The 13,291-nt window shown below is 40.7% G+C and overlaps 1 protein-coding gene across 1 annotated transcript in view; it reads left to right on the top strand.

Annotated features, from left to right (window-relative positions):
- drp2 (dystrophin related protein 2) overlaps positions 1–13,291 on the top strand; it is an 88,495-nt gene that overhangs the window by 50,908 nt on the left and 24,296 nt on the right. The window contains exons 8-13 of the mRNA XM_067599648.1: positions 561–639; positions 2,335–2,395; positions 5,138–5,199; positions 5,752–5,826; positions 8,995–9,196; positions 12,000–12,085. Coding sequence (XP_067455749.1) covers positions 561–639; positions 2,335–2,395; positions 5,138–5,199; positions 5,752–5,826; positions 8,995–9,196; positions 12,000–12,085 — 565 coding nt within the window. The remainder of the gene's footprint in view (positions 1–560; positions 640–2,334; positions 2,396–5,137; positions 5,200–5,751; positions 5,827–8,994; positions 9,197–11,999; positions 12,086–13,291) is intronic.

Here is a 13,291-nt window from a genome sequence, read left to right as displayed (position 1 = left end):
CCTCCCATTGTTTGAGGATGCGTTTCAACATCCAGCTGACAATGATTCATGTGCCCAATCCAATACATTTCAAATAAACCAGGATTAGGCAGACTAAATCCCATTTTATGGGAAACATAACTGATGTGAAATGCTTTTACAAAGGCAATGGCAAACTTAATTTTGTCAACTCAGTCTCCATGGTTATTGACGCAACACATGTGAAGCTCACACACTCCTCCCTCCCCCCTCCTGTTTCATTTCATCTTCTCCTCCACCAGCTCTATTGCACGCTGACACTGCAACCAGGAATCGTTGTCCTCGTTTCCACAAAATATATTATTTTGTAATCTCTGTCTTCATTTCCTACCTGCTGCTCTTCAAAGGCTTTCAGAGTCCTTCAAGAGGGGCAACAGAGGGAAAAAGACATAATTTATATTCCACAGTTAACTAATGGAGGAAAAGCAGGTGGTCTGTGTGCTTGCATTTCTATTGTGGGGATTTGTGATGAAGAGGGATGAACAGCACGATTCCCTTTGATTTAACTCTGCATATGTGTGTGTTTATTTGTGTGTCCTTAGGGTTCCATAGAGGAGAGGCTGAAGCAGCTCCAGGATGCACATAGAGACTTTGGCCCTGGATCGCAGCACTTCCTTTCTAGTAAGAGTCCTGTTATTTGAAGTTGGTGCTTCATGTCGCACCAATCTGTGCCATGCTGTGCCAGGGCACTGTCTCAGAGTGTGGGGAGATGAAAAGAAGGTCAGGTGTATTGCAGTTGTGATTGTGATAAGGCTATAAGACACGGCCTGTGTGTGTGTGTGTGTGTTTGTGTGTGTATTTGGGTTAGAGGTGGAGCCGGCAGGCTTTTTTTGTCTGTCTTCATCAGTTCCAGCACACTGTGGAGATAAGCATCCCTAGTGATGCTCATCACAACAGTCATTGCTCTCATTTGAACAGAGATACATATTTGGATTCTGTCTCTTCCTTTACCTGCTGCTCTTCAAAGGCTAGCAGGGGGGCCGAAAAATGTGATTTACTTGCCTAGTTTGAACTGATGAAGAAGTGGAAAAGCTGTGCGTGGCCGTGCTCTCTGTGGGAGTGTATCTCAAGTGGTGTGTGCTTGTGTGTCTCTGTTGTCCTCACCAACCCCTTCCAGTTTTACTGCTGTCACGCTCGCTCAGAAATGCCACACTGGGGCTTATATAGCACCATGCCATTGCCAGCTCAGCCCACTGCACCCTGCAGGAACGTCTGGTTTTGCGTCTGTGTGTTTATTTTTTTATGCATTTTTTATTTCAATGTGTTTTTCAGTATAACACATAGTACATATGGTATGGTGCATATGGTGCTTAGTGTACATAGGTATACAGATTTGTGCTGTAGTGGAATGTAATTGAGTAGATTCACTCAATTAGCACTGTACTTTAGGACAATTTAGAGATACTTGTACTTTACTTGAATATTTCCATTTTCTGTGACTTTATTACTTCTTCTTCACAACATTTTAGTAGGAATTATTGCACGTTTTACCCCACTATACATTTATTTGACAGGTATAATTACTAGTTACTTCTTAAATAAGATCATTGGCTCATGACCCCTTACAAAAAAGCAAGGTCTAGTTCAGGCCCCTTGTCACATCGTACATTTTGCTGAAAATACCTCTTTAGTTTTACATAAAGGGGACATATCATTCTTTTTGTGATTTTCTGTTATTTTTATACTGTTATGATGTCAGATGTCTATAGTCCTTGCAAGTCAAAAGCCAGGGCTTCAGCCTGGTCTGAATGCTTCATTTGTAAAGTTACCTCTACTTCCTCCTTGTGATGACATCAGATTGTTTGTGCATGCACATAAATAGCTGTCCATTGGTAGCCTATTTTTCACATATGCAGAGCAACAGCACATAAGCCTGCATTGTGCTGTGTCATAATACATTTATGGACAATGACACAGTGTGTGTGTGTGTAAGCTTGTGTGTCTGCCTTTGTATCAGTGTGTGTCTGTCTGTATTGTCTTCCTCTTGCTTCTTCCAGTGCAGTCCATCCTCTCTGATCCTCAGCTGAACCCCCTGTGGTTCAGTTTGGAGGCCGGTTAAAACGCCACGGTCACCCTGTCTCACCGTCTCCTCTACCTCCCATATTCTATCACACCGCGCCAAACAAACCAACACTCTGTGGAAACCCAACACAATAGACTTTTCTTTTTGGCTTTACTGCACCTGTTGTACACCAGAGCAGCTCTTTTAAGGTCTGAATGGATATTCTGTCTGCTGTCAGGAACATTGTGCACAATGGCTTTTCATGCATGACATGCCTGTTTTGAAATAGATTTCGTCTCTGTGTGTTCGCACAGGTTCAGTGCAGATACCATGGGAGCGTGCTATTTCCCCGAACAAAGTGCCCTACTACATCAAGTAAGTGCAACTTCAGGGTCAGTGTCTGCATTGAGGGAATATATGTACTTTTTCTGTGGCAGGTAAGGAAGCTGGTTTAAAGAGAGGATATTTTGTTATTTTTGTGACAAATTGGTACAACTCCTGTATGTCCATGAAGCACGTTAGTTACAGTTTATGACCAATATTTATTTGGTTTCCACTGCTCCAAACTAACCTTTACAAACAGACTGTTTTGAGCATAGATATCGGTCACTCTCTACAGTAGAGAATACCAGACTTCTGTGCAGCACTTGAATGTTCTAAAGAAAGACGTACCAAAACCAAGACACAGGGAATATTTTCATGGGAGAGCAGTTATTTCACAATACTTAACAAAACGTATGAACGTTATACGTTATGAACATGTTTAATTCAATATGCTGATCACTAAGCAATGTGAAGTGGCTATTATTATTACATTTATGCATTCAGAGGGGTGACTAGACTGGACCAATATGGTGGTAATATGTGTATATGTCTATGGTTTGTAGCATTATTCAAAAAACGACTACTGGCAGCATTCCCAGCCCTGCTCCCTCCTTTATATTTTCCAGTGTGGGGGGGGTCAGTTCAAAACTGCTTGGTTGAATTGTGCTGAAACAGTGAGATGTGGCAGTTTCATAGCCTATTAATCGGACTCAAAGAAATATGTGTCACTCGAAACTGAATCTGAATTTGATTTACTCAACTTGAATTTATAATTGCATTGAAAAACTGAATCTGAATTGCATAATTTGAAATTGAATTTATTACTTTGGATCCAATAAACTTGAAAGTGAATGTAATATTATGACATTGAATTCAGTTGCTCTGAAACTGTATTTGATCCTCACTGAAAATCCAACTCTCTGTATACTTCCACATTCAGCTCTTGCAATTAAATTTCAGTTCACTGAGACACACATCCAGTCGTGGAGGAAGAGCAATCAAGTGCAGATTCACAGAACTTTTGGCCAATCAGCACCTATTCCCTCTGCACCAGCATCTATTTTTGACCATTTCCTTCACTCCCATTGATCCAGTACGTGAAAAGAAGTTCTGTGAATCTGAGCTTGATTGCTCTTCCTCAACAACTGGATGTGTGTCTCAGTGAACTGAAATTGAGTTGCAAGAACTGGCAGATAATATTTCTGCCTAGAGTCTTCATTCTTTATCCGGCTTACAAAGTTCTGATTGGCTTGGTGGTTTTTCTAACCGGAAAAAAAAGAGCCATCAGTGAGCACAGCACCAGACTTTTGCATTGCTGAAATCTGAGGTGTTTCAGCTGTCAGGAAAAGGCTACCACTTTCATGCTTTGACAGCAGTTAAATGACATTACCAACTACAAAATCCAACCCGAGTCTGGTCAATTGCTGTTTTCCATAATTCTTCCTCTTTAAATACCATCTATTCCAAAAAAGTTAATTGTTTTAGGGAAATGAGGAAGCTCCTCTGACAACAAGGATGTGTAGGGAAACTGATTTGGCTGTTTCATTGTGAGTTAATAGGCCATTTGTACAAGCAACATCAGTAGCAGAGAGTGGTAGTAGAAACCATCACTGTCTTCCCTCTAAGTGCAATATAATTTATATATTCAAGGGGTTTTACATAAAAAAAAAGCTTTCCTTTGTCCAAACATTTGTACAGAGTTACCATTAGAGAGCAGATAAATAATATATGATTCAGAGAGGAACTTGAATATTGAGCTACCGTGAGCCCTATTTGCCTGAGCACTCATCTGTTTATCTATTTACCTCATCAATACCATTTCACCTTTAGAGTGCTGCTGCTTTTATCAATGAGTTGTAAGTTTGTGTGTGTAGGTGTGTGCATGCCTAGAGGATGGTATTATTAAGTGTACAGTTTGTTCCTCTACAGTTTATCAGTATTTATTTTCTTAATCATTTGCAAAAGAGCCTCGTGGGTCTTGTTTTAGTCAGCTAGTCAATTCTTTGTGGGCTGTATTACTGCACCAGTGGGGATTCACAATCACATTATATTATTGTCCCATGTTACCTAAAACAGGAGAACATAACAGCCATCATGATTTCAATTAATTTTATTGAATGTGAAGAATGTATTTCTGAAAGGTGATTTTTGAATTATGATTTAAATATGGGTCACATGTAACCCAGAACACGCTACATGTATAGAAATGTATATCAGCTGCAAAAACATTTTGAAAAAGTTAAGATATTTCCATTTTTGTGTATTCTAGGTCACTTTAGGAAAAATCATACATTTTCAGGCTAAAAGAATAGTGTTTATGTTGTTTTTACTGTTCTTAATGTAAAAATGGGTCAACTCTGATCTGAACAGTAAGGGTTAATGCTGAACATGCTCATAGAACCAGCCATGAGAGAGGAAGGTGGTGTAACTGTATGTTTTTGGTGTGTGTAGATTTCTTGTACTGTTCATGTGAAGCCTTTTAAGTTACTAGCAGTATATATCCAGCAGAGTAACGAAACTTTGATGCCTGAGCATGAATTCTTTTACCATGTTTGACGCGTGTCTTCTCCTTATGGCCTGAAATCTCTTGTAAACAATGGTCACCCCTTCCTGCCCTCTCATTTTTTACACTCACTACCCTCTGATCTCAGTCCTTTTACCGTCTGCCACACCTGCCTGTCTCTGCTCCCTCGACTCATTTGTACTCCATTTTACCTTGATCTTTTTGGCCCGAAAATGTATATCCCCCACGAATTCTCCTTGTCTTTGTTTCACATTTCTGTTTTCTCCCAGCCATCAGGCCCAGACAACGTGCTGGGACCATCCAAAGATGACAGAACTGTACCAAGCACTGGGTGAGTAAGAAGACAATTAAAACACTCTCCGAGTCGTGCTTATTCGCCTAGGACCCCCTCTGGGCTACAGCAGCACCAGCACCACTGGGCGTCTGCTTTGAAGGCCCTGTCACACAGCTCATTAAGGGCCCTGTATTTCAAACACCTTAGGGACTACATTGCTACTGTCATTAACCTACAAGGCCCAATTTGCCAGCGCTGTGATTGCTTTTTGCTTAGCCTTTAATTAATTGTGATTAAACGACATCATGAGTTTTACTGTTAATCTGATCTGACACAGGGAGCTTGCAGGGGAGATAGGCGTGCTGTTGCATGCACATGCTCTGCCAGATACACACATGCATGTGCACAGACACGTACATATGTAGATAATAATAGCAATAGAGTATACTGCTAATGACTGGCTGCAATGGTGTGATAAACAGGGGGAGAGATAGTGATGTCTAATTCCTCAATGAGAGGATGGAGTGGTGCAGGGTGGGTTTGTTTTCTCTCCTCTTTTCATTTACTCTAATCTCTTTCTATCTCTCTCTGTCTCTCTCTCTCCATTAGCGGATCTGAACAACATCAAGTTCTCAGCATACAGAACAGCTATGAAGCTGCGGCGAGTTCAGAAGACTTTGAGATGTACGTTCAGTATTTCATGGATGGTATTTCTGTCTGCGGCGCTGCAATGGCTGGTTAAGTGATATACTGTTATCCTGCACCATCAGTAATCCACTATGACAAGCTCTCCTCTCGAATGAGATATAACGATCAGCTCTGGCACATTTCTTTATCCAGTTGTCGAAGGAATCATAGCTCCTCTCCACACTACTTAGAGAGACAGTTGAAAATGTTCTCCGCAATCTTTTATGGTTGACTTTAAAATGCAGCAATCAAACGTATTGATAAACTCAAGAGCCACTGGAACTATGGGTGCCTCATTACAGTTAAAAGTGGGGGTGCAAGATTAGTGACAGGCAAGGGGAGGTATGGCAGGACAATTTTCATTTAATTAACACCTGAAAGTGCCATTTCCTGCAATATAGAGCCTTTAATCATGACCAATAAAGCTGCTCTTTCACTTTAACGCTCACTTTTTATTGCACTATATATTAGAATGTTAGGTCTCTTTCTGTCCTCCCTGAGTCTGCACTGTCACATCATTCTACATTAAGGAGAGCAACACACTTATGAAAACACTAAAATGGTTTGAAAAATGAACTTAGGTTACTCATGTGAAGAAGGGAGGGAGAGTGGAGAAGACAGAGAGAGAAAGAGAGAGAGAGAGTGTGTGGTGTGTGTGTGTGTGTGTGTGTGTGTGTGTGTGTGTGTGTGTGTGTGTGTGTGAGAGAGAGAGGGATAGAGAGAGAGAGAACTATAGAGAGCTCTATTCATATCCTTGCACACCACACCCTGACCTACGACATTTCACCTGGCTCAGCCAAGCTGTTTAGCTAGTTAATGTTAGCTAGCTAGCTATTCCAATGACACACTAGCCAACAGAATTGGATGGTTGTCTTAGCTTTTACATCATAGATGTATCATAAGAGCTGGTTCGGGCTCTGTTGGTCAGCCTTGTAGCCATTTTTTCCCAGTGGTCACTCACGGTATTGCAGCAAAAAATCCCCCTGTGGCCCAAAAGGCATTTTCGCAATAGACCACCATTGTAAAAGAGACATCCATAAAACTGTTGACAGTACACCTAGAACTGCAAACAAGGTCAATTATGACTCTTTCTATTATGAATTTTTGATCCATGGAGGTTTTATATTTGTAAAACTTTCCTCAAGTCGAGAAAAGCGACTTAAAAATAAAAAATCTGTGATGTCAGCACAATGTAAAGTCTACAGGCCATGCAGGAGCTCATGGGCGGGGCCAGTGAGGGAAACACTACTGAGCATATTCAGTGGACTGCACAATGCAAAAGCAAACCCAGAAGCTAGAAACTTTTTTTGGCGTATGCGCCAGCCAAGCAATTCTTATTGAACTGAATGGGCGCCATTTTTGGCCCGGTATCCAGCTCTTATTATACATCCATGTTTGACATCCAACAAGCTATCTAATCTACCTGTTCAAGTGCTTGCATCATCATGTCTCACCTTCTTGCTGGGCAGTTTGAAAAAAATCAACAAACTTTGATGTTTCATTTTTAACTTGCACCACCAAAGTCAGAGTGACTATCTAACATCGATCTTGACTTGTCTGAATGCGGTACGATGATTGAAAACCAACCATTCAGATATTCAGAATGCAGTAACATAGTTAGCGTATCTTATGTAGTTATCCAGCTGTAAGAGACTAGGTAAGGACGGGATGCGACAAATGTAATTTTTAAATTCATATACTACATATGAAACAGCCAGATGTAACTATTTTTTAACCAAACTAGCTCAAATGCTAGAATAGCAATGTTGTATGATCAAAAAGTGGGGATGCAAAAGCATATGTTTGCTCCCCCAAGTTTAATAGTGGGAGTGCAGCTGCTCTACTTGCTCCATGGCTCAGACACCTATAACTAGAACCACTGAACCTCTGGATTCCCTCCTCGTTTTCATCAGTGCCAGGATCGCTGGCATGCTAGGTAATTAGAACTATTAATTGGTCCATTTGACTTACAAAAGAGAAGACAATTAGTTTTTTGCCGCATGGTTGAAGCTTGAATGTGTGCCCCTTCAGGGTCACAGCTCATGGGCCAGACAATCTCACTCTCACTTGTTTCTGACTGTAAGAGAAGCAGTTTTCCTGCCTGCTCTCTCAGTTTCTCACTACCTCAAACCTGGCCTTTCTTTCTCGCCTTTTCTTGTGCTCGCCTCCCTTGGTCTCATCCATCTCATACATGACCTGCAGTGCTCCTAGCAACTCCAGATCAGCCCATATTTGCCACCACAAATGGCCAATTTCACACTTTTCCTTATTCATGTTCACTCCCTTTCCTCCTCTCTCTGCAACCTTCCTTCCACTTTCTCTCCCCTCCATGTCCCGGGTTGCTGTAATAAAAACTCAGCATGCCTGGACCACTGTAAAAAATCCCTTTCAGTGGCTCTTCCTCTTTCTTTTTTCTTGTCCGCTCTCTTATCTCACCCTCCTCTGGTCTACTAGTTGATATCGCTACAGAATTTAATTGGCAGGCTGCCTTGATAACTGCAGAATTCTCACTCTTTCTCTCTGCACACTTTGTGAATGACTGAGCAGTGCTGTATAAGAGCCCATCAGAAATACATTTTTCGGCGATTCTCTCCCAACCCTGAGAATACTCCTGTTATCTCGTCTCTCTTCTACTGCATTATCATGCTATCCAATTATACCTGGCATCAACGGACACCCTTTTAGCCCCACTCCTAGGGATGGGCCATCAAATTAGTTTAGAAGAGCAAAATCAAATTTGTGTCACTGCTCTTGAAACATCTGGCAGGGCTTAAGTGGGCAAAAAGGGTGAATAAGCACGGCTGTCACCCATGCTCTCATTTGCTGAGGTGAGGAAGATGATCCTGCTCTCTGTGTGTTTGTGTTAGAGAAAGAATGTGCAGTCATGTATGTAGGAACATACTGTGGGTGTATACATGTGTAAATGCATCTCTCTTTTTATGGTATATGTCAGGTTACTATTAAAAGACCATGTAGCCATAATAAAAGTGTCAGAATTAAAATAACTTGTCATCATTATCTGTCCTCAAAAGGCACAAAAATAATTACATTTCATAGATCACCGCTGAATAGAGATGTCTCTGTTTTTCCCACGGATCTGTATTTCCTAATGCATATGTATGATCATGTCCAAGTCACGTGTAGTTTTTATGTGTTTGTCTTTAGTGGATTTAGTGGCGCTGAGCAGCCTCGGGGAGGTGTTTCGGGAGCAGGAGCTCCAGCAGGGGGAGCACGTGATGGATGTGGTAGAGGTGATCCATGGCCTGACGGCTCTGTACGAGAGGCTGGAGGAGGAGCGGTCCATCCTCGTCAACATTCCACTTTGCGTTGACATGTGTCTCAACTGGTTGCTCAACGTCTACGACAGGTGGGTAAGCTGGGGTGAGATGTTTCTATCTTGAAAGCAGTGAGAAATATAACTGAAAGTAATTTATTACAGTCTATAGGCATTAAAAACATGATGACGTGATTTTTGATCAATAGGAAACCAGGACTATTATATGATGTATCACAGCCCTGGATGGCGTAAGTCACCCATAGGGACAGCACAGGAGATTTCATGTCAGTGTCAAGCATTAATTAATGTATGTATATTAATAGGTATAAGGGCTGACGAATATATGATATCAGTGCCATATACCTACCTTTACATGAACTCATGAACTGTCCCGAGGAAGCTATGGGTTCTAATTTTGATCAATGCAAACAATGCAGGTTTCAAAAGCAAACAAAACAAAATGGTGGAAGGAAATGTGTTTAATGAGTTTGTTTGACCCAAAAGGCACACATAATGTGAAAATCAAAATTATCCACCGCACACTGTAATGACTTTACTGTGATATTAAGAGCGAACAACGTGTTTCGCCTGTAGCTTCTTCGGGTTCACTCAGTACAACTGCTGAGTACTCACAAGTGTGATAAATACATTTGAGTCACATGACTAATTATCACAGTCTTCATTTTCTCAAAGTGAACATTTTACAAAGGGCACGAAAATGAAAATATACATATTACAAAAAACACAACGTGATTAATGTCTCACAAAGTTACAAGAATTACACCATTTAACACACATAATGTTTTTAAGTGCGCAATGTTGAACATAAATTGAACAGTGTTTGTTCAAAGTAAAAACTCTTCAGGTACCTTTAAATGCCAGAGATGTATGCGTCACTTGAGTTGCCATGGTATGTGAAGCATATTGTGACGGTGTTGAATCAAGTGCTGCAGTGTTGGGTATTAATTCTCAGTGGGTTCAGCACTGCTAAGAACTGTACCTATTCACAGTACTATGAGTCATTTTAGTCAATGAGCTCTAGAGCACAAGGTTATTAATAAAGCTTTTTATAAGATGCAGCAGCTAACGTTTTAACAAACCGCATATCTACACCAAAGATACTCTGACTACCTACTGTTATTTGAGTCAATGTTAGTGTCAAAAATACATTGTAATGGAGCTTTAGGTAAATATACATCCACAGACACACACTGCACAGTGATGCACAAGAATTCACTATTTGTAATCTCATGCCACCAAAAACAATTACAATAAACACTATTTTAGACAAATCCTCACTGTCCTTGGACAATAGGCTGTCTGCAGATTGATGTAACTGGTTCAATGTCTTGTTGTATAGATGTCTATAAAGAGCCACAGCATGGCTAAAGCTCCAGTAACAATGTCCAGGCAGAGGGCCAATCATCCCCTCTGAGACACAGTAGAAACAAATCCTCTTTCACACTAACATTCACCCCATCTTAGCTCCTGATTGACTATTTCTTGTCATCTCCAAAGAGGATCCACTGAGCACAGACAAAGAAATACAGGAATAACCCCGTAAGCGCTGTAAATTTGGTTGGTGGCTCCTAACTACTTGCTGCTAATGAGAGACAATCAGAGACTTTACCCTCTGCATAAATTTCAGTAATTGCTTTTTGTTTTCCAATAAATATCAGCAGTGAATCTGAATGAGGTGTGTTTCCATTTTTATGTGGGTTTGTTTTTGTTTGTGCTGGTGCATCATAGTATATCACCGCGTGTGTGTATGTGGATATATAATTGTGTGTGTTATGTGAATCCTCCAGAGGTGTGTCACTCTAGCAGGGTGTGCAGGAGAGACATTACCCCTGGGGAACAGCATTGGGGTGAATATTGAAGATGGCATGAGGTACATAGCAGAGAGTGTTGACAGCCAGTTGTGCTCTCCGGCTCTGAATATAATCGAGGGAAAAACAGTAATGCTTTCCTCATGACCTCTCATGTTTCTTCATGTGACTTCAAGTTTCTCAACCTAATAGTCTGGTCTAAGCGATGTTTCACTTCCTCAAGTTACGTATGACCCACCCCTCACCCATTTAAAAATGTAGTGTCCCTACTTTGTTTTTGAACACATTTGAGGAACCATCCAGCTCTGAAAATTGAACTCACTCTTTGATTCAATTTTATACTTGATTGATCTGACGTTCTCTGATGAATGTCATGTTCTTGATAATGATTCAAATGTTAATTTGATAAGCCTGTGACTTATGCCAATGCTGCTCAGCTCAGCAGTTAATTCTTCCAGGTTGTGTTGGCACAGAAGCTGTGAAATTTTCAGCGGTGTGTTTGCCTCTCAAATCCAGCCTTTCTAGTGTATCTGCCCCATATCACTCTTTTTTCTTTCAAGCAGAAAAAAAAATAATGTGGCCCTTTTAGGCTCAGGTCAGGGCACAACAGCATCCATCTCACTGACCTTGCCATTGGCCAGAGATCAGACTATTTGTTCAGCTGGGATAGCACTTCTGATCCTCACAAACACTGAATATTTGTGTAATTTATGTGTGTGTTTATACAGTATCCATGCATGTTTGTCTGTAAGTGACATTGTGGTGTACTTGAGTTTATTATTGCTCCTCTGGGCATGAACCCACGGACACAACACTTCATCAAGTCCTTGTAGTGCCTTTAGTTACTCTAGATGTGCTCTAATACAATTTCACACTATTGCACTGACCTGTACTATACTGCTTTGACCCACGTAATTCCTCCACATTTTGTCCCTCCCAGCAGGGCTCAGCCAACGTATGAATACATTACAAAGACACAATACACTACAATTTGAGATAATCCACAGTTCAAAAACTATAACCTTGGAATTTCTTTTTTTTCCTCTTTTCTTTTCTTCCTTCAGTGCTCGGAACGGCAAAATGCGTGTGCTCAGCTTCAAGATGGGATTGGTGAGCTTGTGCAACGCAGATGTCCAGGAGAAGTACAAATGTGAGTCTGATGCTCGCTCATGTGCCTAATGCACCTCCTCAACTGCAAACAATGAGCCAAAACATAACGGTCCTGATTGCCCATATTACATAAAGACATCCACTTAGTCTAATGGAGGAAATGACTCTGCTGCCATAGTGGAGAAAGCTTTTTTTACTTCTACAAAGTATACCGGGGGCCTTAAAAGGATTGCTTGCCAAAGACACCATTCAGGCACACTCTCTTTCTATGGCTCTCACTCTCATTTATCGTTCTCAAATCAACTAGCAAAGAGCTGAGGCCCTCCCCTCCTTCTTTTTTGATTATAAATTATGCTGTAATGTTTTATTAGTGTGCTGCTCCAGTCAGAGATATGTTTTTATTGTTCTATTGTAATCCTAGTTCATGAGTCATTCTGGAAATATAAGTAAAATGCATTTGAACTGACGATAGTTGGGCCTAGAACAGCTTGTAGTTGATTCAGGATCTGAGACAACACTGCTGAACCCATGACAGGATTATTTTTGTATGGCACACCATCTGTGTCTGCTCTTCAAGACTGATATAGACCAGATTTGCCTTGAATTGAATGGTCTCTGAGGTGAGTCAGCTGTCTTTTTCTTGGTCTAGGTAGACATGTGGTGGCCTTAGCAGTTTGTCATTTCTCTGATTGTTCCCCATTTTTGCCATCTCCAGACGTCACTGGAATAATATTTGCAAATAAATGTGAAGCATTTATATCAACCTGCTTTGAGATGCAGATGGTGGGTGTTTATTCCATCACAGTCACTGTTTGGCTTGTGATTCAGAAAATGAATGTGCTTTTCATTATTTGTCATCTCAAAAATAATCACTTTGCCATATGGTGATAGAAGTTTGTGATACTATGTCTTACTTTACTTGCTTTTGTTTAACATTTTACTCTGCACAAGCACATGGAATGCGTTCACACCTAATTGGACAAATGCATCACTTATTGTGCTGGCACTGGCCTCTGCTTCTAATTTTCACATTGAAAAAAACATGGCAGGTGTTTTAAAATGTTTTCCTAAATTACACACTAAAATCATTTTTAGTATATAAAGGGAGGAAAGAGGGAGAAATCAGTCCATACAATTACAGAGTAATTGTATGAATGTCTAAATAGTTGTTGATGAAGTAACTTACAGATTCTTAATGGTTGTTTTCCAGACTGATTTAGTCAAATGACGTAGTCCACTGGATTTG

Source organism: Thunnus thynnus, chromosome 9 (genome assembly GCF_963924715.1).
Source record: "Thunnus thynnus chromosome 9, fThuThy2.1, whole genome shotgun sequence".
In the NCBI taxonomy this organism is placed as follows: domain Eukaryota; kingdom Metazoa; phylum Chordata; class Actinopteri; order Scombriformes; family Scombridae; genus Thunnus; species Thunnus thynnus.
This window is presented reverse-complemented; position numbering and strand designations above follow the sequence as displayed.